This window comes from Equus przewalskii, unplaced genomic scaffold, assembly GCF_037783145.1.
Source record: "Equus przewalskii isolate Varuska unplaced genomic scaffold, EquPr2 ChrUn-1, whole genome shotgun sequence".
NCBI classification, from domain to species: Eukaryota; Metazoa; Chordata; class Mammalia; order Perissodactyla; family Equidae; genus Equus; species Equus przewalskii.
Window position 1 is genome coordinate 421107 of NW_027228758.1, and position 27723 is coordinate 448829.

Sequence of the window (27723 nt, forward strand, 5' to 3'; positions counted from 1 at the left end):
GAGTGAGCTGTGTTGCCCAGGGTTTATCAGCAGGGAAAATCGGAACATTTTGCACCAATGGAATCTTTGTAGTTTGCTTGCTTTCCTCATTCCAGTATCTTCATCCCCCTCCTTCTGTTGTCTCTTCTTCTTTCCTCACCCCATCCAATCTCTCCAGTTCTCAAAGAGCAGAGCATTTTGGATGACACCTGCTAGAAGATAGCCTTTTATTTTCCAAGTGGTTTTCCATGGTATCTCCTGGCTTCAGGAAGCAGGAGAAACCTTTGTGAGTCCAGAATGAGAATTACCTGTGGCTTACAGGTAAGAAAGAGAAGGTATTTTCCTTAGTCCCAGTCTCCCTTTGTGTATAGGAAGCAGAGACACTAAACGAGAGGTTCTTTGGTCTAGATGGAAGGTTGTATGAATTATTCCTTCCCCATAGAACTTTTCCGCGTTGGTCCTCAGCTCTGCGACCTTCTTGAGGAGGAAGAATGATGTTTTCTGAGGAGGAGCTACGCCAACACTTAGGAGGAAGGTCTGAGCCCAGACCAGGAAGGGCAAAGAAGGGAAGCCTGACTAAACAATAAATCGTTAGCTGTGGGCTTCTTTCAGAAAGCTAGACTGTTTCTGTTGAATTTGGATCTAGAAGAATGTTGGTGGGAATTTCTAGCTCATGTTCCCTCTGTACCCTGCTGCTGCGTTTCTCCTCTGCGGAGTTGAGGATGTGACAGTGGGATCCAGAGGGCCTCCAATTCCTTTTCAACCACATTCAGCAAATATTTCATGTCCAGCAGGTGCTGAAGACACAGTGGTGAACACTACAGGCACAGTTGCTCCTTCCTTAGAGCTTACAGGCTGCAAGAGGCTATGTAACTGAGCAAGGGCTCATTCTTCTCGCTGTAACCCTGAAGCCAATCTATTGCAGATGAGTCAGTGGTCAAGGAAAGGATTTATTTGATTAGCCAGCAGAATTGGAAGATGGCAGACTGATGTCCCAAAGACCACCTTAAACAAATACATAATCTTGAGGCAGTGGTATAGGGATTAGTGGGCTACGAAGGAGGGGCTCAGGAACGTTGACCATCTGGCATCCGTGGCTAGAGACACAACACCAGGTTGTCCTCAATGATGGATGCCAGCATAGATGTTCTTCTCTGAGGAGGTTGCCATGTTCCTAAGAAACTCAAAATAATGAAGTTATCATCTGTCACTCTTGAGAAGTACATGTTTCAGCCAGCATTATTTCCCACAGGGTAGCTCTTTATCTCCTAGGCTACATGCAAGGTAAAACATACACAGCCTGGGTGAGTTACTCAGAGGTTATTCTAAGTTACAACATGGCTTCCCTCATGTCAGCCTTGCTTCAGGACAGTATCAGATACACAGAAATTAAGGCAAATGCAGAAATGTTGTCATGGTGCTATGATGTAGAAGAACAGGGTGTTATGGGAGCACTCAGTATGAGGACCTAAGCTGAAGGGATGGCAGGGGAGGGCAAGGGGGCTCAGAAGTTGGAAACAGAACTCCTGTATCAGCTGATTACCTGGGCAGACTCTTGCCTGGCCATGCTCTGTGGTAAATGCTAGCACTTACTGCGTATTCCCAGCATAAGAAAGCATCTTTGCCTCGCATAATTACTGCGCAGCTACCAGGTCTGAGGAGCTAAGATTCTTTGGGGAGTAAATGGCAGGAGGGGAAAGAACTTGTTTTAAGACGATCAGCCCAAATTATGATTTTGGTTCATTAACTGCAGGATTTAGGTTAATAGCTCCTGCCATCTTAAGAACTCTAGGGTTTAACTGTGTTCTGTTACCATCCTTTTGAGGTCAGTGGCATATTCTACCAAGAATTGTCCATTTTCCTACAAGCCGGGGCATACTGGGATTGGACTCTTTCTCAGTGTGGCAGGTTAAAATTTCTAGTAGCATTGTCAGTCTGGAAAAAATTGGACACATAGCTCCAATAAATGTTCGCCTACAACACTACTGTTTTACTGTTAGTATTTCTAACACTAATATTATTTACATAATAAGATACGCAAGAAATAGAAATGGATGATGTAATATAAAAAGTTCTAGTATTTTCCCATGCTCCAACAGATGGATGCATGCCCCTACTTAGAGACCACTGCTTTAGGGAATGTTAGTGTTGGGGGATATAGAGAGCTAGGTGAGTGAACATGGGATGGTACGGATGTGAGAAGAAGATGGGCGATTGGCTTCTTTGAGATTCTCCTCCCAGCTTTAGGACTTATAGTCTGTTTTGGAATATCCATTTTTAGGAGCTCATCAATTTCAGGACAGAAGCGTAACCAAGCCACCTCTCTTTCCGTGCCTTCTGCCCCATAGCTATCAACTTGAACTCTTGCCCCAACTCTACCGAAGATGCCAAATAAATGGCCCTAAAAACAACTTAATATGGGCATGGCGGCGGAGATTAACAATCTGTGGTCCACTCTGCCCATCAGTCTTTGGGCAGACGTATTAGCACCAGCTTAAGATGTGAGAGAGACTCAAGGCAAAAGAATACCTTGGAGGGAAGGGAAGGGGCAGAGATGGCCAGACAGCTAAAACAGCCAGAAAGCGGCTATGTTGTGATGTTAGTAGCTGAGGCAAGTCCAGTAGCCTCATAACAGAAATATTTAGTACTTGGTAGAGGGGTGGGAAAGGGTTTCACAAACCCTGGGGGAAGCAGCATCAACAGCCGGCTGATGGACGATTGAGAAAGACAAGAGAATGAAAGTGACACCCTCCGTCCTGCCCGCCTGCAGGGAATTCCGTGTTGCATCCTGGGAGCTCCCTGTCTGGTTTGAGTTTCGTGCCTAGAGCTGAATTAGGCCAGCAGTGCGTGCCAGCTGTGGGCCTTCTCTTCCCAGCCCAACCCCAGGCTCTGTTCATTCTTTTCTCCCCCGGCCCTCCTTGCCCAGAGCTGGGTTCCTGGGTTAGCTGGCATAATGCTGCCAGGCAGAGAACAGAAATCTTGATGGGGAGAGTGCTAAGTCTTCCAGAACCTGAGAATCTTCCCTGCTTTCTCCCCTTCCATCAGGCCTGGAACCCGTGTGCTGCATTCCTTTGGCAGCTCGGCAGAAACATTGTACAAGTTTTGTTTTGTTCTGAACCTTCTTGTCCTTGCCTTGCTTTGAGCCGTCAGCTACAGTGGGGAAGAAAGATAGCACTCCCTCCTTGGCTGGGGGAGATGTTGCGTCTGCCCTTGGAAGCGGGGCTTTCGCTTTTTTTATTTAGCTCCAAGGTGTGAGCACCCGGGAGTGTGACAGTGCATGGGAGCACATGCATGCAGAGCGGGGGACGGGGGACGGGCCAGGCAGGGGGCTGAGGAGGGCACTTCGGGGAGCTTTCTCCTCTCTGTGTCAAGAGTTGGAGTGTTCGAAAAAGGCGTAGAGCAGAGACCCAGATAAAGGGAGACGTTCCCTGAGGAAGCTGCCCACCTCAACAGGGCTTTTTGGACTGAGAATGAGGAAAGGGACGTTCTCTGACCTTTTCTTGCTGTGACCTTGAAGACACTGCTTTATCTCCAGGGGCTGGAAGTCTAGCAGGCAGAGGGCACATCTCCAGGCTGTAAGTGTGTTGAGCTGGAGATGCTGAGGGAGGGGCTGCTCTGCATCCTTGCAGGAGTGGCAGGTGGTTAGCAGCAGGAGCTGGCTGAAGCCTGCTGGTCCCTATATTGATTTTAAGCTACTCTTCCCCATAGGCCCTGAATCCAGGTTTTTTAAGGTAGGACTTTGAAAGGTATTCCGATGTCTATTCTTCTCATATATCAAAGAGGGCTGCCTTCAAATCAACCCAGAGAAACCTCTCACTTGTGCTGTCTGCGTAGGGGAAGATGCTGCTGTCTCTTTGGCAAGGTAACATAACTCGGACAGCTGGGAAGTCCCTCATGATGTCTAACCCAGCCCCACCCTTTCTGGGGCTAATCTGGTTCTGATAAGGGGCACCTCTGCCCACAGTCCTTGGTGTCCCAGGGAGGCTGGCCCTGGCCCTTCCTTGCTTTATCCAGGCCACTGAGGGCTGGGCGGCAGCTTCTCCCCCTGGCCCAGGTCCCTGCACAGGCTTACAGCAGACACAGATTTTCCACTGCTGCTTATTCTGTCCTCCTGCCAGCCTGGGCAGGGTCTCTGTCACTCCCCAGGGTGGGGTGGGGGCTATGACTTCACAGCCTGACGTTCTTGTCCTCTCTCCCAGCTCACGGGTTCAGTACGGTTCTTAGGTCCAGAAGTACTCCTCATTTGGGTGGGGCTTTCCTTCTCATGTTCTTGGGGATAAGGTTTCCTCTCATTTTCTTGATGTATTTCTGGGGAAAACCTTTTTCCTGTGTCTCCAGCACTCTCTCCCTGCCAAGCCTTCCTTTTCCTCTAAAGGAAGCTGTGTATTTGAGAAGCAGCTGCTGAGATCAGGGAGTCAAATCCTCTCCCGGACTGGACAGGTGTCTGTGTGACGCTCCAGCTGCTGAGGTCAGGGCCTGAGGGTCTCTTGGGGGCAGGAAGAATTGGAATGGAAAGCCCATTGCCTCATGGCTTTCTGCCACATGTCAGAGAGAGGATTCCCAAGACCACTGTGCTGACAGTCCCAGGCTGCCCCTCCCTGCCACAGGGCGTGCTGGGACTGGCACAGCCGCCTGACTTATGAAGGCAGCTCTTGTAAGAGCTTAGGCTGACTTAAGGTGGAGCAGAGACATGAGAGAAGGTGGCAAAAAGGAAGGAAGTGTGTGACTTACTAGGACATCTAGGCAAGAGCAAGGCCTGACCTTTTGTTTTCCATAATGTGTCTTGTTTCATTTGCTTGGGTCCAAAAAAGTCCATACTGAACCTTTTATTGCAGACAAAACTTATAGGTTGGACTCTGACAGACCTGGTGTCACCATCCCTGAGGACAGGAAGAGAATAGGACTAATTTCGCCTCAGTTTTAAATGGGGGATCAGGGCTGATTTGCTTAGAGTTGTGGAGGAGAGTGGCAGGTGGGCCTGCACTGCTGTGAATGACGTAGGGTGACCCACCAGCCCCATTTGCCTGGGACTGAGGGCATTCCCAGGAGGCAGGAGCTTTGGTGCTAAAGCCTGCAAAGTCCCAGGCAAGCTGGGACAAGCTGGTCACACTAGAATGAAGCCCAGCTGCACACAGCCCCTCCACACCCCAGCCCCCTCCGTGTGTAGGGTGGCGTCCAGCTGCTTCCTGTGGAGCGGTGTGGACTCTGCCACATCCGAGCGTGAGTTGTTACATAAGCTCTCCAGGCCTTAGTTTGCTTCTCTGTAAAATGGAGTGAATAGTAGCTACCACATAGGATTTGCAGTGTTTGAATGAGAGGACGTGAATTGCCTGGTGAAGCATCGGGCCATACTAATCACTTAAGTGTTAGTGACCTTATTTATCACTCCATTCATGCAGTTCATTCAACAAATTTGTATGCTTACTATGTGCCGGGCACTGGTGTCGGCCTAAAGAACAAAGACGAAAATCCTGGCCTTGTGGAGAGAGAAAGGCAAATACAATCAGTGAATGCATCGTACAATATCTTAGGGGAGAAGACCTGTCGAGGGAAACAGTTGAGCAGGATAAGGAGGATGGAGCGTGCCAGGCAGACGAATCGCCGTGTTCAACATGCTGGTCAGGGTGGGCCTCACGAAGGTGACACTTGTGCACAGACCTAAAGGACGTGAGAGAATGAGCCCTACCTACTGAAGAAGAAGAACATGAGCGAAGGAAGCTGCTTGTGTAGACCCTGGAACAGAATCGTGTCAGGTGTGCTCAGAGAACGGCAGGAAGGCACGCTTGGCTGGATCTCAGTGAACAAGGGAGAGTCGCGGGAGGTGGGGGGTGGGGCTGAGGTCCCCTCTGACAGGGGACGCAGGCGTTCATAGGGTCTTCAGTGCCCAGTTTCACTCCAGGTAAAAGCCACTGGAGGATTCTGAGTGGGTGAGTGACATGGGTTGCATTTGAAAAAGATCCTTCTTGCTATTCTGTGGAGAAGAACCTGAGGACAGGAGAGCAAGGGTGGGAGCAAGGGCCCCAGTCAGCCAGCTGCAGGCAACAGCGGCAGGCCAGAGCAGGAAGGCAGCAGGGGAAAGTGAGATGGGATGGACCCTGGATCTATTGTGAAGGTAAAGCTGACAGGATTTCCTGACTAAATGGATATGGTGGATGAGAGAGAGGAGTCAAGGATGATTACAAGGCATTACTGTGAGAACAGAGATGGGTGGGGCTGCCTCCGGTGGGGTGGTCTTAGCCAGACCGTTACTGTTTTGGCATTCACCAGGCTGCTGGGACGTCCCTTATGATGCCCTCTAATATCTGATGTCTTGCTTCGCCCTCATAGTCATCTGCTCGCCCTTGTTAAGGAAGGAAGAGCATCTCCTCTCTGTGCATTGTGAAGCCTCCTTCCTTGAGAAACATCCCAGGGAGGTTGACAAATTGTCAAACTCCTGTTTCCCTCAAGCAAACCTGGCCCTCTAGCATGGCAATCCCAAGTTGGCACAGCCTTGCTCTCTTGGGTCCCTGGGGAGACAAAACCAGCAGGGCCCTGCCCCCTGGCATCTCTGGCTCTGCCTGCCTGGAGATCAAGACGCCTTCCCAGGAACGCTCTTTTCCCAGGCCCCTGCTTTCCTCTCCTACTGGGAACCTGTTCTCAGGGTGGTGGAGGCAGGGAGCCTCTGGGAAGCAACCCAACTTGCTTCTGGAGCTTTGGCCAAGCCCTGCTCCTCTGTGGAGCTCGGCTGTGCTGTGCTGTGGTGCTCGGCTGGAGGCAGGTTGGTGCATTTGGGCACTAGGAGGCGGAAGGCCTGGATAGGAGCATCAGGCGCCTGAGCAGCTCCCGGTTCCCTCTCCTAAGCACTAGTAAGTGCAAGTGGTCTCCACTGCCTGGCCGCACGAGTGCCACTTGACCCCACTTTACCTCCAGCAGGGCCCCTCGTCTGCCTGCCCAGACAGATGAGTCCTGATTGCTTTTGTTTTTAGGGGGACAAATGGAGGCCATCTCAGACCCTGCAAACAACACTCCCTTGGGTACCTCGTTTCCCGTTTTCAACATCTTTTTCTGTCTGCATGTTTTCCTTAGATCTAACCCAGATCTCTCCTCTTGCTATTTAAGAGAACGCTCTTGGGCCCTGCTCAGAGGGGATGGAGGGCAGGCGTCTCCCCTCCTGCTGTGCCCCCATCCCCAGCCAGCAGCACAGCCTCCGTGTTGACTGAAGAGTGAGGAAGTCCTCTGGCATCAGCACCTCCACTTTCTCCTGGCAGCTTCCAGACATCTGCCTTTCCCTGCACTCCCCATGAAGTGAAGCCCGGTTGTGTCCTGTCCTCTGATTCTAACCCTCCTCGGCTGCTGACCTTTTTTCAAGACAAAGGTTGCCCCACTGCCTGCGGGGCACCCGTTAAACAGGGCGGCACCAGAGCCGGGGCGCTCCGCAGCTGCGTGTGGACAACTTGATAAATGCCAACTGGCGTTAATTGAAGTGTCAGAATTTCTTCCTTTCCTTAAATTGTAACCCCCCTGGGACCCAGCAGAGGGGCCTAAATGTAAGGAAGGCACTGGGAAGAATTCTGCCTGTCTCCTTTGGGGAGCATGCCTAGAATATGTGTGTGCACTCACGCAGGGCTGGAAGCTTACATGTGTGTTAGTGGGAGCATGCTGGGAGTCAAGGACTCTGCTTTCCAACTTAGTGGCTTCACATTTTTTGTTCTCTTTTTATCCAGCCTGAATAGTAGTAGCACTTCTGTTAGTACCTAGTACTTAGTAGTAGTACTTAGTCTAAGTAGTACTTCTCTAAGTACATAGTACTTGGTAAAATAGTAGTAGTAAAATAGTAGTGTGTGTTTATGCCTGTGTGTGTGACGGAAAAGGAGGGGCACGTGTGCTCAAAGGGGATGTCTGAAGTTGGAGTCTCACAGCCTCTGCTCTGTTGATCTCCTAATGCTACTGGAACTTGGAATCAGGACACCTGAGTGGGCTCTGTCTCAGCCTCCTGGCAAGACCGTGAGCAGACAGTTTTTTCTTTCTGGCCTTTCTGTGTGTCCATGTGGATGGAAGCTGTTTTTAAATCATCACCAGCCTTTGCATGTTAATGTGAGAGAGAAGTGCCGTGCAAGTCCCAGGAAACATTGTAATGTTTGTGCTCTTGGAGCTGGCACCTGGAGCATACTCAATGAGGAGAAGTTTCAGGTCTGGGCTAGCTTACCCTGGAGACTAAGAAGGGTAAGTGGCCCCTGTGACAAACTTGTCCCAGTTTGCCCATTCTTAGACTGAAAGTTTCACATCCCCTGAGTCTCGGGCAAATTGGGGTGGTTGGTCATAGTAGCTGGATCTCATACTATGGCAAGTCAGGAAGCAAAGGGTCTTCTAGCTGCCTTCTTCTCTCGTCCGTCTCTCCCGTTTTTTCTTGGTCGTTCATCCCACTCCTGTCTCCTTTTCAGGTCTATCTGGGAACCCTGCAGATCTGGAGAGACGTAAGCAAGTGTTTGGACAGAACTTGATCCCCCCCAAAAAACCCAAGACCTTCTTAGAACTAGTGTGGGAAGCCCTTCAAGATGTCACACTCATCATTCTGGAGATTGCAGCCATCATCTCCCTGGTCCTGTCCTTCTACCGCCCCCCTGGTGAAGAGAATGAGCGTGAGTGTCTTGAACAGCCCAGCGTGACTCTGATCTGGGTTCTTTCCACCACCACCAAAAAGCACTGAGTGTTGGTGGTTGACAGGTTATAGCATAAAAGGCATTCTTTCCCCTGTTACCCAGGGTAGATTTTCCAAAGGAAACTAACAAGTAGCTCGTAAGCTATTCTTCCAACCCATCCTGATTCCAGGGTCCTTTTCTCTTTCTCCCATCCTTATCGGGATGTCAGGAATTCTCTACCTTGACCCAACCAACAAAGCCCTGCTTCTCAAAGTGTCCCCACCACTTGTTCGGCATTATGGGAAATAGCAGTGGGAGCTGGACCATCTTGGGAATCATTAGTTCTTCACGTGTGACTTGGCTGTAATATGCATTGATGTGTTTTGTGCTATTTAGTCATTTGTGTCTTTTGGGTTAACATAAATGGTTATGTTGGTGATGAGATGATGCCCAAGCCTGCTGTCCTCTTGTATCCTCAGAGCATAACTCTTTTACCCAAGAGTTTTATTTTCTCTCCCTGACTTTCCATTCTGGGGGATTGCAGAAGCAATATACCCCCATTTTTAATGTCAACAAAAGCCCCTAGGTGATCTTTCTCTCCTTTCCCTGGGCTAGAGTGTGGTCTAGCTGTAAGTACCCCGGAAGATGAAGGGGAGGCAGAAGCTGGCTGGATTGAGGGGGCGGCCATCCTGTTCTCTGTGATCATCGTGGTGCTTGTGACTGCCTTCAATGATTGGAGCAAAGAGAAGCAATTCCGGGGGCTGCAGAACCGCATTGAAAAGGAGCAGAAGTTCTCCATTATCCGAAATGGTCACATCATCCAGCTCCCTGTGGCTGAGATCGTGGTGGGCGACATCGCCCAAATCAAATATGGTGAGAGCTCCATGTTCCTCGTACCTGTGCCACCCTCCCCATGGGAGGTGAGGTCCTTTGGCATAAGGGGGCTGGGAATTGCTGAGGACCCAAAGAGATAAGACCCCCAAATTGTGTTAGCTTCCAGTTAGAGTAGAAGGGAGTTGTGGGAAGGAGATTCAAAGAAAGAAGTAACTGAAACTCTGCCAAAATATCGTCAGACGTGTACCCTGTGTGTCTTAGGGTAAAAGTATATAATATTCAGGCCACGATAGGATGTTTTGGGATCAGTAATTATTTGAATTTGTGATACCTGGGAAGGTCGTCAGAGCTGAAGTTGTCTTTCCCAGGCTCTCCAGACACTCCCCGGCCGTTGCCCACAAGTGGGGCCCATGGGAGCAGCCCCGACGTGGGCTTGGATGGTGCCCCCGCCAGGCTCTTACCCACCCTGTTTGCCTGCTCCATGCTCCCTCTGTGCACTAGGTGACCTGCTGCCTGCAGATGGGATCCTGATCCAGGGGAATGATCTCAAGATTGATGAGAGTTCTCTGACTGGGGAATCGGACCATGTCAAGAAGTCCCTGGAAAGAGACCCCATGTTGCTCTCAGGTATGGCCTCTGGCTGCCCCAGTTCCCATTCTACGTCCCTGCAGACAGCTGGGCCACAGAGACCTGGTGCAGACCCTGCTCCCTCTTCTGGTCCTGCCTCCAGCTGGGGCAGCAGCATGGTAGTGGGTTGAACACGAGGCCATCAGGCAACCTAAAAGAGGTTCTCAGGAAGCAGTGCCAGAGGGGCCTTGGAAGGGCTCTGCCGGTTGGGGTGGGATGTGGGGGAGGGAGCCTTACCCTAAAGCAGTTAGACAGATTTCTCTCCTTACCCCCAGTTTGCTTGGTGTATTTTAAGTGGGCCCAGCTCTTGACCGTTTCCTACTATCTGCTGAGTATATCATTATCCGTGGGGGAGGAAGGAAGAGGGAGTGTTTTTTTCCTAAGTTTGTGTCTCACACCAAAGCATGGCTAGGTATAAAAAAACAAGACTCCTCCCATCTTCTCCCTTCTCATATAGGCACTCACGTCATGGAAGGTTCTGGCCGGATGGTAGTGACTGCTGTGGGTGTCAACTCCCAGACTGGAATCATCTTTACCCTCTTGGGGGCCAGTGAGGGAGAAGAGCAGGAGAAGAAGAAAAAAGGTAAGGAGCATTCGGAATGAGATTCTCTTCCCTCCCATCCCCGTGGACAAAGGAGGAAGCAGGGGAGCAGATCTGGATGGAAGAATCTGCTGGGTAAAGAGTGCAGAGATCCAAACCCCGTGCCGAGATAGAGGGGTCAACCTGGCTCCCTAGGAGCTCTGAGGAAAACCAGATCCTGGCTCTAGACTCCCAGATCAGGCTGCGCTTGAGCCTGGAGCCCTGTGTCTGTTGGTGGGGTGCAAAGGGGTGAGTGACAAAGCCTGCCCAGGTGAGCTGGCTAGTGCTCTGGCCTGAGAGGCCCTCTGCACAGTCCTGCGCTTGCCCCTTTCTTCATCAAACATGGGGGTTAAATGAACCATCCAGGCTAAGGGAAAACTGGTCAGGAGAAGAAACTGGACTCCTGCTGAAACTAGGCACTGTCAGTAGAAGAGAGACACAACCAGGAGAGTGGGAAGAGAGAAGTCGTGTCTGTTGCAAAGTTAGTCCTGTCTGCCATTTACTTGTTCCCAAAGGAAGGGAAAACAGAAGACAAAAGAGAAAAAGACACTAAAACCATATCCACACCTTTCCGTCAGCATTCCTTCATACCCGGGAGGAGAGAAAGATTTCTCCCACTTGGCTGGGGGACCTCTTGGGCTGTTTAGTGGAGGGCAGTTTATGAGAAGGAAGCCAAGCACATTCCCTCAGGACTAGACTATTCGCTTGTGCAGCTGCCTGCAGATGACAGAGGAGCAGGCTGGCCTGGTGCTGGTGAGCTGACATGGAAACGCCTCTTAGGGCCTTTGCCGTCAGGCAGAAGCAGTTCAACCTCTCGCTCCTAAGCCCTCCCCGTTTCTCTATGTGATGTGACTCAGGCCAGCAGCACCCTCCCAGCAGCAACCGCGCTCCAGGAGGAAGCAGCTCAGGTGCGGGTGTGCACTCTCAGCCGGGCGCTCTGGTTCCCCTGCCCAGGAGGCACGAGAGCCCCTGGTGAGAATGGACGGAGGCAGAGACGTGAGCTTCCCTTATGTTGCCTCCCTGCACTCAGCCCCTTTGCTGTCGCCCTTCTGGACTCTGAGCAGGACCATCAAATTGGATATCTGATCTCTTAATAGTCACTTTGGGTCTCCACCCCACTTTTTTCTTTCTTGTTCAAACAGGTAAAAAACAAGGAGTCCCTGAAAATCGCAACAAAGGTAACCTCTCCACCCACTCATTTACCATCTCTACCTGCCCACACTCAAACCAGACCTTTCCAGGCCATCTGCCTTCTCCCTTTTCCTCTCCATAAACCTGTTATCTGCTGCTGTGGCCCAGACGCCTCATCCTGAGGAAGGTGCAGAGATTTAGGGGTGGCCTCAAGGTCCCAGGCCCAATCTGAGATGGGACAACAGCACCCTCTGCTGTTGGCTTGCGGAACCTCATGTCAAGGTTTCTCTTGGGGAGCATGTGGGATTGATCTGCTCTTCCCAGGGTGTTAAGTCTTTGCTTCTTTGCCTTAGGCCAGATTTAAACAACAATGGTCATCGGTTCCTGGGTTGGAAGACTTCGGGGTCCTTGTGGTGGAGGGAGTAGGGGTGGGCAGTCCCTGCACCCTCCTCTGGCTAGCTTCCTCATCGGTGTCCTCTTCTGGTCTGGATTCCTTCTCTGCAAGTCTTCTCGGGGGTGCTTGGAGAGAGCCCTTTCTCTGTACCTCTCTCCCCACCTCGTTCTTTGTTCTCTCCACAGTCTGTTTTCTTCCTCCTGATCTGATGTGTGTTTCTTTTTTGGTGCCTGTGTTTACATCCCGTCTCTGTCTTGTTTGTGAGTCTGACAGCAGAGACAGTACCTCAGGAAGGCATCCTGAGCAAAGGGGCCGCGCTCTGCAGGTGTGAAGTTGGAGGGGGACTGGAAACCAGCCAGAATTGCTCTTTTGAGCTCCTAGAGGTTTTTTTCCTTTGTAACCCACGTCATAATAGTCTTTAGAAATAGTCATCACATTGGAGAACCAGGGCTCCACAGAAATAATTCTTTAATTTTAGATCTCTCTAACTCTTCTTTTTAAAGCAAAATGGATTTATATGTCTGTCTTTATCTCTGCTTTCTCTTATTCCAGGGGATCCCTCACACCAGCTTCTTCCCTCTCCCCAAAAATACTTAACCCCACTGCTCACTCTGTACCTCCCTACCTTCATCATGCAGGGCAGAAAGGGTATTTCCTTCCACTATCTTTCAGGTGATATAAGAATGAATTGGAAAATATCCGTGTCTGGGGTCTGTGTTTCTTCCCCAACAGTCTATTTATGGAGATGAACCTTTTAACAGAGCAGACTAGGACCCTCATGCTCTAGAAACATCTGCCAACCTTCCTCTTCAGCCCCTTTCTACAGTAAAGATTCACTATTTTAAGCCCTGAATTCCAGGAAGGATGCTTGTTGGTAACAGCACTTAGTGACTAATCCTCTTGCTGGAAGAAACCTGGCTTGGGGCTCTGAGGTGGTGAGGAAGCTGCCATGGAAGAGGAAATCCATACCCTCAAAGCATGCCCATATCATCTCCAGTTGTTAGAATATCACTCCAAAGGCCCTAATAGAGGGTTGAAGGCAAGTTCCCTGTCTGGCATGGGGTGAAAGTGATCAGAACTGATGTCAGGGTCAAGGTGTATTTCAGGAAGAAGACAGAAGGGTTCTTTTGGTTTCCACCTGCCTTCTACTCGGTACTCCTACCTCGCCTGCTCACCTGTCCTATTTGTGTGTACACCCTAGCAAAGACTCAGGATGGAGTGGCCCTGGAGATCCAGCCACTCAACAGCCAGGAGGGGATGGACAATGAGGAGAAGGAGAAAAAGGCGGCCAAGCTGCCCAAAAAGGAGAAGTCAGTGCTGCAGGGCAAGCTGACCCGCCTGGCCGTGCAGATCGGGAAGGCAGGTGAGTGTGCAGGGCCTTCTTGCTGCTGTTGGTCAGTGCGCGTCTGGGTCCTCACTTCGTGCCTGCCTTCCTCCTGCCCCACCCAGGTCTGGCAGAAAGAAGCTGGAACTTTCATGTGGCTAATGCAGCCTGGGCAGCTATGTCCCTGTCTCTGCCACCCTGTGGCCACTCTCTCGGCTTCTTCAGAGAGAAGTGCTTTCCTACATGTAAGAGTTAAAGGCCCTGAGGTCTCTTTCGTCCAAACATGGGAAGTAAAGACCTGATATCACATAGGGGAGATTTACATTAGCAAGAAGGAAGACATTAACAACCACTTACCTGCCTCATGTATTGGCTCATAAATTCCCTAAAAGTAGGGAAGGCTGCTGTTTGCTGGAGCAGTTCCCTAGCGTAGCGTTAGCATCTGGCCAGACACAGAGCAATAAGTTCAAACTGAGGCCTGGAAGAAAAAGGAAGACAGCGATTAGAGAAACTCTTTCCAGAGGAGAGGTCACTAAAGACACTTTTGTGTGTCGTGAGAGGAAGTGCCTTCTCCAGCGCTGGCCTCTCCATCCCCCTCCTTCTGCCTTCTTTCAATGAGGGGGTGGGGCGAGAGGTTGGAGGAGGGAACAAAGGGAGACTGCTCCTTCAGTGGCTGTACCCTCAAGGTAGGGCTGTTCCGCTGTTTAATCAGAGCCTGACCCTCCCTTCTGTTCAGCACAGTCGCAGTCTAGCCCAGTACCTCCGCGTGTACAGCTCACCTGGGATCTTGTCAAAGCACAGATTATGGTTCAGGAGGTGGGGGCTGGGACCTGAGCTTCTGCGTTTCTAACAAGCCTCCAGGTGATGGCAGTGCTGCTGATCCACTAAACACGCACTGAGTAGCAAGGGTCTGCGCCGCTCACTCCCAGAGCCTCTGCCCGTGTGTGTCTGTTTCAGTTTAAATTAGTTAAAAGTGAATACAACGAAACACTCATTTCCTCAGTCACATTGGCCTTATTTCACTTGGTCAGTAGCCACACTTGGCTAATGGCTACCGTATTGGACAGTGCAAACAGAGAACATTTTAGCATCACAGAGAGTTCTGCTGGACAGCATTAGTCTAGCCCGTTCCTGCAGTTCTGTTGCCCAGCTAATTTTGACTACTGAGAAACCTCTTGCATGTAGACACAGATGCGGTGAACAGCAGGTGTGGAATCAAGTTATTGAGCCTGGCGCACAGGGTTGAAACATTAGACCCCACCTGCCCCTCTTCGGGTCCTCCCAGTGGCTGCCTTGTTCTTAGGGAGTGTGAGCCAGCTGGTGGCTGGCCCTGAGTCTCCTCTGGTGTTTTACTTTACATGTCAAGCTAGGCCAGGACTAGAGTGAGGCAAGCGAGGTGGCTCGCACTCCCTGAGAGTGAACACCTTAAATTTGCACCCTGGGCGCCTTGCTTGCCTCCCCCTGGCCCTGATTCTGATGAAGCAAAGTACAAAAGAATGTGGTTAATTGCTGTCATCATCCAGCCTTGCTCTGATCCCCCGAATCATCAGGTCCTCAGGAAAAGCAAAGACCCAGATCAGATGAGGGCTTGAAGCAAGCTCCTCCCAGATATTCTGCCACAGATGGGCACAAGTGCCCGCTGCTGACCCCTTCAGTCCTTAGAGTGGCCAGACAGCACCTGGAGCAGTTGGCACCCTGGGCCAGTTGTTCTCTAACCCAAGCAGGTTCTTCCATTTACCTCAAGGTGCAGGATGACCAGCTGTCCTGGTTTGCTTGGGACTTTGTCGGTTTTAGTACTGCAAGTCCGACACCCCAGGAAACTGCTCAGTCTCAGGCAGGCCAGAATGGTTGGTTCCTAATAGTATACTGCCCCAGAACCTTTGTGCCTCAGTTTCCTCATGAAAGAGGGGGAATGATAGTCACTTTTCTCACAGGGTGCTGTGAGGATTAACTGAGTTGGTTTATGTGAAGGGCTTGCCTGGCCTATGGTCAGCACGATGTAAATATCTGCTGTCACTGTCCTCTCTGTCTGTGCCATGTCAGGAGGAAGGTTGAGGAAGCACTGTTCCAAGGGTTAGAGCATCATAGGGCGTCACCATAAACAAGTTGTGAGTTGCCTGACATTCGCAGGTTACTAGAGGAGAAGTCCAAATTGATAAACTACTAGGAAATAGGCAAGTGCAGTCATGACATTGTAAATTGTGGGAAGAGAGTAGGTCTGAGATAGAATTGCAGAATGCTATTTTGGAAAATTAGATCAACCCCCTTATTTATGAATGAGGAAACAGGTCCAGAGAGGGTAAAAGACTAGTCCAGAGCCACAGGTCAAGAAGGTGCAGCGCCGAGACTAGAACCTGTATCTTTGGAATGCAAAACCAGTGACTTCTCCCATACACTGTAATGTGCAAGCAAGAGAGAAGGGACAGGGACTTCCTGGAGGTAGTGGCTCCAAAAATTGGTGGCAAAGGCTACAACTAATGCCAGTCTATCTCTGGCTAGGGCCCTAGGAATGCCCTCGAGCCTGGTTCATGTGACTTGTTTCCTGGACAGGTCTGATCATGTCTGCCATCACAGTCCTCATTCTGATTCTGTACTTTGTGATTGACAACTTCGTGATACAGCGCAAACCGTGGCTGGCCGAGTGTACTCCCATCTACATCCAGTACTTTGTCAAGTTCTTCATCATCGGCGTCACCGTACTGGTGGTGGCTGTGCCAGAGGGGCTGCCACTGGCTGTCACCATTTCCCTGGCCTATTCTGTGAAGGTGAGACTGGAATGATACTGTCTCCTCTTTTAGAACAGAGACAGGAAAGGAGGGTGCCATGTAGCCTTTGGCAAAAGGATAGGCCGTTCTGTCTCTACAAACTCTGGGTGGTGCCTCACAAGAACGGAAGCTGCTGGCACTGTGGCAGGACCATCTTGATCAGTTACATCAGTGTTCCCGTAACCCAGTAGAATCTTAAGAGGATTCACAAAAGTAGTACCCTGCCTTTTTGTGTGGGACGGGAGGATAAACTGGAGAGGTGTTAGCTAGGAAATGGCTTTTGACTTGTATTTGGGAGAGCTCAGTTTGTCCCCTCAAGTCCTTTCTCCTTCCTTTGTAGAAAATGATGAAAGACAACAACCTGGTACGGCACTTGGATGCTTGTGAGACGATGGGCAATGCCACAGCCATCTGCTCTGATAAGACAGGCACGTTGACCATGAACCGCATGACTGTGATCCAGGCTTATATCGGGGACACCCATTACCATCAGATCCCAAGCCCTGATGTCCTCGTGCCCAAGATCCTGGACCTTGTTGTCAATAGCATTTCTATCAACAGCGCCTATACCTCCAAGATTCTGGTAAGCTCTTCCTTTGCCTGGACGCTTAGAAAGGGTAGTTGGAAGGGACTATTAATTTTCTGTCAGGCAGCTAATTTTCTCTTGTTTGTTCTGCCTGAATTGCCATCCCACATGCCATTTCCCACTCGTCAGTGAACATGTTTGGGGTGAGACTAGGGAATAATCTGTGGAAGTAGATTAGGGGTGGGGAGGGTGAGGCAGGTCGGAATCTGTGGCTCTGCAATGCCCTCCAGTCACTTCGTAAAGGCGCTTTCTCTAAGGAGAGACCTCACACTGGTAGCAGAATTGGGCTTATCAGGAAAATTACTCACTTTCCAGAAAGTAAGAGAGGGTGTTCGAATAAGACCCACACAAGGTGAGACACCAGCACCATCCCCAGGGCAAGCTCAAAAATCCCTAAGCCCTGAACGGCTCAGGGGCTGCGGTCACCACTGACCACCGTCAGCACCCCTTCAACAAGACAGATGCTCGCTCCCTGCGGTCTCGGGTGCCTCTGTGAAAGCCTCGTGGGGGGTGCTCTGCTTCCGGACGTCTCTCCCCGCGTGAGGCGTCTTGTTCGGTAGGCCCATGCACACTTCTCTCGCAGCCTCCAGAGAAGGAGGGCGGCCTGCCGCGGCAGGTGGGCAACAAGACCGAGTGTGCCCTGCTGGGCTTTGTCACGGACCTGAAGCAGGATTACCACGCGGTGCGCAGCGAGGTGCCCGAGGAGAAGCTCTACAAGGTCTACACCTTCAACTCGGCGCGCAAGTCAATGAGCACCGTCGTCGAGAAGCCCGGCGGCTACCGCATGTACAGCAAGGGCGCCTCCGAGATCCTCCTGCGCAAGTGAGCGCCCCTCCCCTGCTCCTCCTCCCTTCGCCACCCTCCCTCAGGGAGGTCTGGTGACCTGCCCCGCGGAGCACCTGAGTGATGAGCGAGCCGCCTTCCAGGTGGTGACGTCATAGCTAACACCTGAGCAGTTATTCAGGCCGACCGTTGTTTCTAAGTATCTTAGGTGGCTCATTTCATTTAATCCTCACAACTCAGTGAGTGCATGCTATGATTGTGCTGTTTTACAGATAAATAAACAGAGGCACATGGAAGTTAGGTAACTTGCTTGAGGTGATGCAGCTGATAGTGGCACAGCCAGGATTCAGAGCTGGGCAATCCAAGCTTCCATTTCCTAATCTGAAACCGATCAAAATATCCCCCATCTCACGGGGTCACTATGACTAAATGATTCTGTGTGAGTAAAATGCCTTGCACGTTACAAGTACTGGAAATGTTTCCTTCTCGTTCTCAGTTCTGATTACAGGATTAATCAGACTTAACTTAGTCAAAGTGGCTAGACAATCAATCCATAGGTCATTAAAAGCTGACTTATATGGGTATAGGCCCAGTCACTAAATTAACAAATGCCCCAGCTTGGCCACCTTATTTCAAGCAATATAGTCTTGTTGAGTATACCCTACGCACTGAGCACAATTCTACATGCTGGGGATGAAAAGAATCTCTCTACCTTAGAGAAGTTCAAAAGGGCAGATGACCCACAAGTAATTCTTGGTGTTGCATTCACATATGAGTAAGAACAGATGACATGAGGGGCCAGCCCAGTGGCATAGCAGTTAAGTTTGCACACTCTGCTTCAGCGGCCTGGGGTTCGCTGGTTTGTGGTGGCTCTTCAAGCCACAGTGTGGCAGGCATCCCACATATAAAATGGAGAAGGATGGGCACAGGTGTTAGCTCAGGGCCAATCTTCCTCAGCAAAAAAAAGAGGAAGATGGGCAGCAGATGTTAGCTGGTATTCCTCAAAAAAAAAAAAAGATGACTTGGAAGAATCATATGCTCTGCCTACCTAGACATTATCCACCTACAGGCCACCCCACCTTGGAAAAGGGAACTCAGCTGGGCAACAGATAGAGATTTCTGGGCATGGAATAGTGTCTTTAGGAGTAATGCGGAGTTGCCAGAATGTCTGTAAATGATTGCAGAGGCATATTGGGTGGGAAGGGGGTGCTGCTTTCTGACTGTGTGCCTCACCAGGTGTAATCGAATCTTGGACAAGAAAGGGGAAGCAGTGCCATTCAAGAATAAGGACCGAGACGAGATGGTGCGCACTGTCATTGAGCCCATGGCCTCTGACGGACTTCGGACTATCTGTATAGCTTACCGGGATTTCAGTGATGTAGAGCCCCCGTGGGACAACGAGAACGAAATCCTCACGGAACTGACCTGTATCGCGGTGGTGGGCATTGAGGACCCCGTGCGCCCAGAGGTGAGGCCTGGGTGAGGGGAAAGGGCGGGAAAACACGAATGGAAGTCTTCCAATGGCCTCTGCCCATGTTCAGGCCCAGTGTGACCTAATGGGAGGCCACGCAGGAGTCACAGGAACTGGGGTACGAGTTCTGCTTCTAGTTGGGGCCCAGCAAGTTACCTAGCTGCTTCTCCCATACAGGGACAGGTGTTCCCATGCTCCCCACCTCAAAGAACTGCCGGAGAGCCCCCCAGTTGCTGGGAGGCGGCAGTCCTACGGCGAATGCTATCTGAGGGGCAAGAAGCCTAGGTTTCATTGGGCTTATTATTTGGTACTTAAGAACAGTCAGGAGACTGAGTTAACAGGGGCACCAACTTCATCTCTCACCACCTTTGTTCAGTCAACACGTTCTTGCTGAGCACGCCTAGAATAGCTGACCACTGCTCTCCACACTAGGGCATTGAAGAAGTCCCTGCTTCTGAGAAGGTTAGACGGATGGGCCAGTTGTCAAGGCCCAGAGGCATGAGACGGTGTCATGCATTTGGGAAACTAAAAAGAATTGCCATGAGCCAGGCAGGTGGAGAGTGGCCAAAAGTTCTGCTAGAAAGGAAGGCAGCGGCCAGATCACAGAAGGCTGCACGCCCTGCTAAGGAGTCTCAATTGTAAGTGGGAGAATAAGCTTTTAGACCTGGCTCCTGAAACAAATTTCCCCCTCAGCTCATGGTAAAATAGGGTGAATTCAAGTGTGAGAATTATGGGTAGGACAGAAGTGAGGCGGCACCCAGAGATGTAAAAATGACCAGAGTCCGCCTGTGCCTCATGGCACTGCCTCTGGGTGCCTCTCTGCCGCCCACAGTGAAGGGACAGCACCACCCCCATCTCTCCTTTCGTCTTGCCTTGCTCTCCACAGGTACCAGAAGCTATTGCCAAATGCAAACGAGCTGGCATTACTGTCAGAATGGTGACAGGTGACAACATCAACACAGCCCGGGCCATCGCCACCAAATGTGGCATTTTGACGCCTGGGGATGACTTCCTGTGCTTAGAAGGCAAAGAATTCAACCGACTCATCCGCAATGAGAAGGGCGAGGTGGGTCCTGTGCGGGCGGAGGCGGGGCCTCGCTGGCAAGGGGCGGGCCAGTCTAGCGTGAGGCGTCTCGACATATGGGGGAAAGTGGGTGGTGTTTAAAAGTAAAATCTATTCGTAGAGAAACGTTCCTTCTACCAAACCTGCTCAGAGAGTAAAATTGGGAATTTTCTTCTCATTATCTTCATTCACAAGCTATCTTTTGAGACAGTGTCGCTAACTTCTCACATCTTTCCCTTTTTTTCAGTCATGGGATGGTTTTGTACTGATTTCCCTCTACCTCATCCCTCCTTTGTCACTGCCCTGTGACTAACAGTGAGACAGGTTTGTAGGAGGACGTGGTCTGGGTGTGGAGCAGACCAGAGCTTCCTGGTCTATGTAGAAATCAAACCTCAGACCTCAGAAGCACCACAGTAGCCACCTGAGCCAACAGCTAACCCTGGCCCACCTCTGGTCAAGGGTCTAAGAAATAGGAGACTGGCTCCCAGCTAGGGAGTTGGGAGGAAGAAGACAAGCAGGGCCTGATGGTCACCATTGGGGAATGTGCCCTTGGAGACTGAGTTGGCTGCCTCATCTCTGCTGGAGGCCAGGATAGCACTCCCCCGTGGGCCATGGAGAACCAGGTGTTGCAGAAGCTCAGAGTGTGTGGAAAAGTAAGATTTTCCTGGATGGCTGTTCTGAGTGTGACTGACCCAGGTGTGGTCTGATCTTGGCAGGTAGAACAAGAAAAGCTGGACAAGATCTGGCCTAAGCTTCGAGTTCTGGCACGATCTTCCCCCACTGACAAGCACACGCTGGTGAAAGGTGAGGTGGGCTCCTGACCAGGTACCTGAGGTAGATAAGGCAGGCGGGGTGAGGTGGGCTCCTGACCAGGTGCCTGAGGTAGATAAGGCAGGCGGGGTGAGGTGGGCTCCTGACCAGGTACCCGAGGTAGATAAGGCAGGCGGGGTGAGGTGGGCTCCTGACCAGGTGCCTGAGGTAGATAAGGCAGGCAGGTGAGGGCAGGCGGGAACCATCAGCCAGAGCAGCTCCCTTGTCCTGAATAGGGAGGTCCTGAGATGTTTAGCTAACATCTGAGCCCCTGCTGAATATATGACATATAATGAAAGTTTTTTTTAAAACATTGTCATATCTTGTTTGCCAGTAGTACTGTGAACTAGGCAGGGCAGGTTAATCTATTCCCATTTTGCAAATAAGGAAGTTTGAGGCTGGGAAGACACAGACACCCCAATTGCCTAGCTGTTAAGTGGAAGTGGTACAGTTTGACTCCACGTTTCTGCCTTCAGATCACTTGGTGCTTTGTCCACCACCTACCAGCTGCCTTAGGGCACCAGACAAGCTATCAGAGGAGAGCGGGCTTCCTTAGCTCAGAGTGCGACTATGCAGCAGTTTACCGCCTTTGGGTGATACTACAGAACCTCCAGCATAGGCAAAAAGAAGGAAAGAAGAAAGTAGAAAGGGAGGTGCTGGCAGGGACTAGGGAGGAAGACCAAAGAAGCACCTTTCTTGGGGAACAGGAGGCTTGCCAAATGGCCTGAGATGGCATGTGTGGACTCGCTTGGTGTGTCTGTTTCCCAGGCATCATTGACAGCACTGTTGGGGAGCAGCGGCAGGTGGTGGCTGTCACTGGAGATGGCACAAATGATGGGCCTGCACTGAAGAAAGCAGATGTTGGTTTTGCCATGGTAAGCGGCTCGGCAGTGTCTCTCTGAGGGCAGGCTGCCTTCTCCGTCGGAAGGCCAGGACAGGCTCCTGGGAGCCCCTGCCTCCTGTGCCTTCACACCTCACTTTGTGCTCTTTTCTCTAACTCCATCTCTCCTACCCGCCTGGCCAATGGTAACATGTGGACTGGGGGACCCATCAAGGATGAAAAGTAGATGACACAGGCAGGGAGATTGTGAAGTATTGTCACCCAGGAAAGCAAGACCAACTTAAACTTGTCCGGGAACATGGTGATATTGTCTGCTAGGCGCACTGCAGAGAATGTGTTCCGAATGGAGCGTGCGCTGTGTGGCCAGCGCCAGTCAGCACTCTGACCTTCACTGTGAGGCTGGGGCGTCAGAACTGCTGGGAGAGTCCATTTAAAATCACACATCCCAAGATTCCGCAGTTGGATAGCTTGATTAGTAGCGTCTGGGGTGGGTCCCAGAAATGTTTGGGTTTTCTTAACAGGAACACCTGTTGATTCTGACATTGAGCGACGTTTAGAAGCCCCCAGTTTGCAAAGTTCCTCCTCACACTCAGGTAGCCTGTGATGGTGAGCCTCCCCTAGATGTGGAACTGTTGTGATGTGAGGCAGAAGAAGGAGATTCAAGAAGTGCTCTCTCTTTGGGGTGCTCTCGTGAACAACAACAACAAGTTTTTATTCTAGGAAATTTTCAGAATATACAAAAGTAGAGAGAATAGTTTCATGAATCCCCATGCATCTGTCACCCAGCGCCAGTTATCCACACTTGGCCAGTCTGGTTTCCCTGAAGCCCCTGCTGCTTCCTGCATCCTCAGCTGAATTATTCTGAAGCAAATCTGACACCATGTCATTTCACCCAAAAAATGGCTGTATGTGTCTCTGAAAGATACATGTGTATCAATAAAATCTGTCTAAAAGAATCCTAATACCAGTATCTCATAGCAAAGTTGATTCCTTATTTTACTTACTCTAGTCATTGTTTACATTTCTCCAATTTCTTCATAGATCTTGTTTTTAATAGTTTATTTATCCAAATCAGAATCCAAATAAGATTGATACATTTCAATTTGATATATCTCATAAATCTTTTAATCTCTCATGGGACTTCTTGAGTGTACTCCTCCTTCCAGCAGCACCTGGAAAGCTATAGAAATGCAAATTCTCTGGCCCCACGCCAGACCTACTGAATCAGAAAGCTTGGAGTTGGGGCCCAGCAACCTGTGTTTTACAAGCCCTCTCGGTGATTCTGACACACCCTAAAGCTTCAGAACCACCGACCCTATAGGCTCCCTGTGTCAGGGATCCCTAAGTGTCACTCGCAGGACTCATGAGACTCAGCATATGGTTGTATTTATGGCTACAATTTATTATAGTGATGTAGTAAGGCTGTAGTCAGGGGGTCACAGGCAGAGTCTGCAGGCAACAACGTGCAGCTGCCTTAGGCTCTCTCCCTCTGTGAGGGCTCACATGGAGCACTCTCTTCCCCCAGCAACGCAGGTGCAGTAATGCGCATGTGGTGTTTCTGCCCAGGGAAGCCCGTCAGAGGAACTCGGCACCCGTGGTTTATATTGGGTGGTCACATAGGCATCTTCTGCCGAGCATTTGCTCGGATTTCAGACTCCCAGAAGGAAGCAGACGTTCACTAGAAGCCATATCGTTTGGGCACAGTCTAGGCACAGTGAACCACTAATTAATTTTCAGTTCATTGTGGACTGTGAGCATTCTGAGAGCCAAGTTCCCGGAGGCCAGCAGAGGGCCAACCTTGCAAACAGGCCTTTCTAAGGACAGCAGGCTCAGTGCCGCTGTGTTAACTCTTTTCTGCACAGTCCCCTTCCACCTTTTGTTTTGTTTTTTTAATATTATAATTTTTTATTGCGTTCATAATAGTTTACATCATTGTGAAATTTCAGTTGTACATTATTTTTTGTCCGTCACCACATAAGTGCTCCTTTTCACCCCCTGTGCCCACCTCCGACCCCCCTTTCCCTGGTAACCACTGAACTGTTTTTGTCCATGTGCTTGTTCATATTCCACATATGAGTGAAATCATCTGGTGTCTGTCCTCCTCAGTCTGGTTTATTTCGCTTAGCATAATTCCCTCCAGGTCCATCCATGTTGTTGCAAATGGGATGATTTTATCTTTTTTTGTGGCTGAGTAGTATTCCATTGTATATATACCACATCTTCTTTATCCAATCATTGGTCAGTGGGCACTCGGATAGTTTCCAAGTCTTGGCTGTTGTAAATAGTGCTGCAGTGAACATAGGGGTGCATGTGTTACTTTGGATTGTTGATTTCAAGTTGTCTGGGTAGATACCCAGTAGTGGGATAGCTGGGTCATATGGTAGTTCTAGTTTTAGTTTTTTAAGGAATTTCCGTACAGTTTTCCATAGTGGCTACACCAGTTTGCATTCCTACCCCCAGTGTATGAGGGTTCCCTTTTCTCCACATCCTCTCCAACATTTGTTATTTGTAGTCTTAGTGATTATAGCCATTTTAACAGGTGTAAGGTTGTATCTTAGTGTAGTGTTTTTTTGGGTTTTCTTTTTGAGGAAGATTGGCCTGAGCTAACATCCGTGCCCATCTTCTTGTACTTTATATGTGGGATGCCTGCCACAGCATGATAAGCCTGATAAGCGGTGTGTAGGTCCACACCCGGGATCTGAATCAGCGAACCCTGGGCCACCAAAATGGAACGCGTGAACTTAACTGCTGCATCACTGGACCAGTCCTTAGTGTAGTTTTGATTTGCATTTCCCTGGCGATTAGTGATGTTGAACATCTTGTCATATGTTTATTGGCGATCTGTAAATCTTCTTTGGAAAAATGTCTGTTTATATCCTCTGCTCACTTTTTGATTGGGCTGTTCTTTTTTTGTTGTTCATTTGTGTGAGTTCCTTGTATATTATGGAGATTAACCCCTTGTCAGATATATGATTTGCAAATATTTTCTCCCAGTTGGTGGGTTGTCTTTTTGTTTCGATCTGAGTTTCTTTTGCGTTGCAGAAGCTCTTTAGTCTGGTGAAGTCCCACTTGTTTATTTTTTCTTTCGTTTCCCTTGTCTGAGAGGACATCGTACTCAAAAAAATCCTTTCAAGTTCGATGTCAAAGAGTGTACGACCTCTCTTCTCTTCCAGGAGTTTTATGGTTTCAGGGCTTACCTTGAAGTCTTTGATCCATTTTGAGTTTATTTTTGTGTATGGCGTGAGATAATGGTCTGCTTTCATTCTTTTGCATGTGGCTGTCCAGTTTTCCCAACACCATTTATTGAAGAGACTATCTTTTCTCCATTGTATGCTCTTGGCACCTTTGTCAAAAATTAGCTGTCCATAGATGTGTGGTTTTATTTCTGGGCTTTCAGTTCTGTTCCATTGATCTGTGTGCCTGTTTTTGTACCAGAACCATGCCGTTTTGATCACTATGGCTTTGTAGTACATTTTGAAGTCAGGGATTGTGATGCCTCCAGCTTTGCTCTTTTTTGTCAGGATTGCTTTTTTTTCTCAGGGTCTTTGGTTGCCCCATATGAGTTTTAGGATTCTTTGTTCTGTTTCCATGAAGAATGTCACCGGGATTCTGATAGAGATTGCATTGAATCTGTAGGTTGCTTTGGGTAGTATGGACATTTTAACTGTGTTTATTTTTCCAATCCATGTTCAAGGAATCTCTTTCCATCTCTTTATGTCATTATCAATTTCTGTCAGTAATGTCTTATAGTTTTCATTGTATAAGTCCTTCACCTCCTTGGTTAAATTTATTCCTAGATATTTTATTCTTTTTGTTGTGATTATAAATGCAATTGTATCCTCTTTCTGTAAGTTCATTATTAGAGTATAGAAATGCAACTGATTTTTGTAAGTTGATTTTGTACCCTACAACTTTACTGTAGTTGTTAATTATTTCTAATAGTTTTCAGATGGATTCCTTCGGGTTTTCTATATATAAGATCATGTGGTCTGCAAACAGCAAGAGTTTCACTTCTTCCCTCCCTATTTGGATTCCTTTTATTCCATTCTCTTGCCTAATTGCTCTGGCCAAAACCTCCAGTACTGTGTTGAATAAGAGTGGTGATAGAGGGCATCCTTGTCTCATTCCGGTTCTCGGACGGATGGCGTTCCGTTTTTCCCCATTGAGTTTATGTTGGCTGTGGGTCTGTCATATATGGCCTTTATTATGTTGAAGTAATTTCCTTCTATCCCCATTTTGTTAAGAGTTTTTATCATAAATGGCTGTTGCTTTCCCTGCATCTATTGAGATGATCATGTGGTTATTATTCCTCATTTTGTTAATGTGGTGTATCACATTGATTGATTTGCAGATGTTGAACCATCCCTCTGCCCCTGGCATAAATCCCACTTGATCATGATGTATGATCCTTTTGATATATTGCTGTATTCGGGTTGCCAGTATTTTGTTGAGGATTTTCGCATCTATGTTCATCAGCGATATTGGCCTGTAGTTTTCCTTTTTTGTGTTGTCCTTGTCTGGCTTTGGTATCAGAGTGATGTTGACCTCGTAGAACATGTTAGGAAGTGTTCCATCTTCCCTAATTTTTTGGAATAGCTTGAGAAGCATAGGTATTAAATCCTCTCTGAAAGTTTGGTAGAATTCTCCAGAGAAGCCAACTGGTCCTGGGTTTTTATATTCTTTGGGATGCTTTTGATTACTGTTTCAATCTCTTTTCTTTTGATTGATCTATTCAGATTCTCTGTTTATTCTTGATTCAGCTTTGGGAAGTTGTAAGAGTCTAAGAGTTTATCCATTTCTTCTAGATTGTCCAATTTGTTGGCATATAGCTTTTCATAGTATTCTCTTATTATCCTTTGTATTTCTGTGGTATCTGTCATTATTTCTCCTCTTTCATTTCTAATTTTATTTGTCTGAGCTTTCTCTCTTTTTTTCTTTGTAAGTCTGGCTAGGGGGTTGTCAATTTTGTTTATCTTCTCAAAGAACCAACTCTTTGTTTCATTGATCTTTCGTACTGCTTTTTTTGTTTCAATTGCATTTATTTCTGCTCTGATTTTTATTATTTCCCTCCTGCTGACGTTGGGCTTTGTTTGTTCTTCTTTTTCTAATTCAGTTAGGTGTAGTTTGAGATTGCTTATTTGGGGTTTTTCTTGTTTGTTAAGGTGAACCTGTATTGTGATGAATTTCTCTCTTAGTACCACTTTGTTGCATCCCATATGAGTTGGTATGGTATGTTGTCATTTTCATTTGTCTCCGGATATTTTTTGATTTCTCCTTTAATTTCTTCAATGATTCATTGGTTATTGAATAGCATGTTTTTTAGTCTCTACATCTTTGTCCCTTTCTCAGCTTTTTTCTTGTAATTAATTTCTAGCTTCATAGCATTGTGATCAGAAAAGATGCTTGTTATTATTTCAACCTTCTTAAATTTATTGAGGCTTGCCTTGTTTCCCAACATATGGTCTATCCTTGAGAATGTTCCGTGTGCACTTGAGAAGAATGTGTATTCTGCTGTTTTTGGATGGAGTGTTCTATACATGTCTATTAAGTCCAACTGGTCTAGCTTTTCATTTAATTCCACTGTTTCCTTGTTGATTTTCTGTCTGGATGATCTAGCCATTGATGTGAGTGGAGTGTTGAGGTCCCCTACTATTGTTTTATTATTAATATCTTCTGTTAGTTTTGTTAATAGTTGCTTTATGAACTTTGGTGCTGCTGTGTTGGGTGCATAGATATTTACAAGTGTTATGTCTTCTTGATGGAGTGTCCCTTTGATCATTGTATCCTGCCCCTCTTTGTCTCTCTTTACCGACCTTATTTTGAAGTCTACTTTGTCTGATACAAGTATGGCAACACCTGCTTTCTTTTGTTTGCCATTAGCTTGGAGTGTCGTCTTCCATCCCTTCAATCTCACCCT

The 27723-nt window shown here is 48.7% G+C and overlaps 1 protein-coding gene across 5 annotated transcripts in view; it reads left to right on the top strand.

Annotated features, from left to right (window-relative positions):
• The window catches only part of ATP2B4 (ATPase plasma membrane Ca2+ transporting 4), a 97580-nt gene that overhangs the window by 46441 nt on the left and 23416 nt on the right, over positions 1-27723 (top strand). For 3 of the 5 annotated variants that reach the window (XM_070608685.1, XM_070608687.1, XM_070608683.1), the window contains exons 3-15: positions 8400-8597; positions 9213-9470; positions 9933-10058; positions 10516-10641; positions 11781-11816; positions 13365-13526; positions 16038-16252; positions 16593-16835; positions 17422-17660; positions 18858-19089; positions 19979-20158; positions 20872-20959; positions 21734-21840. In XM_070608685.1, the coding sequence (XP_070464786.1) occupies positions 8400-8597; positions 9213-9470; positions 9933-10058; positions 10516-10641; positions 11781-11816; positions 13365-13526; positions 16038-16252; positions 16593-16835; positions 17422-17660; positions 18858-19089; positions 19979-20158; positions 20872-20959; positions 21734-21840 (2210 nt within the window). The remainder of the gene's footprint in view (positions 1-8399; positions 8598-9212; positions 9471-9932; positions 10059-10515; positions 10642-11780; positions 11817-13364; positions 13527-16037; positions 16253-16592; positions 16836-17421; positions 17661-18857; positions 19090-19978; positions 20159-20871; positions 20960-21733; positions 21841-27723) is intronic. The other 2 variants (XM_070608686.1, XM_070608684.1) reach the window with 1 other exon arrangement.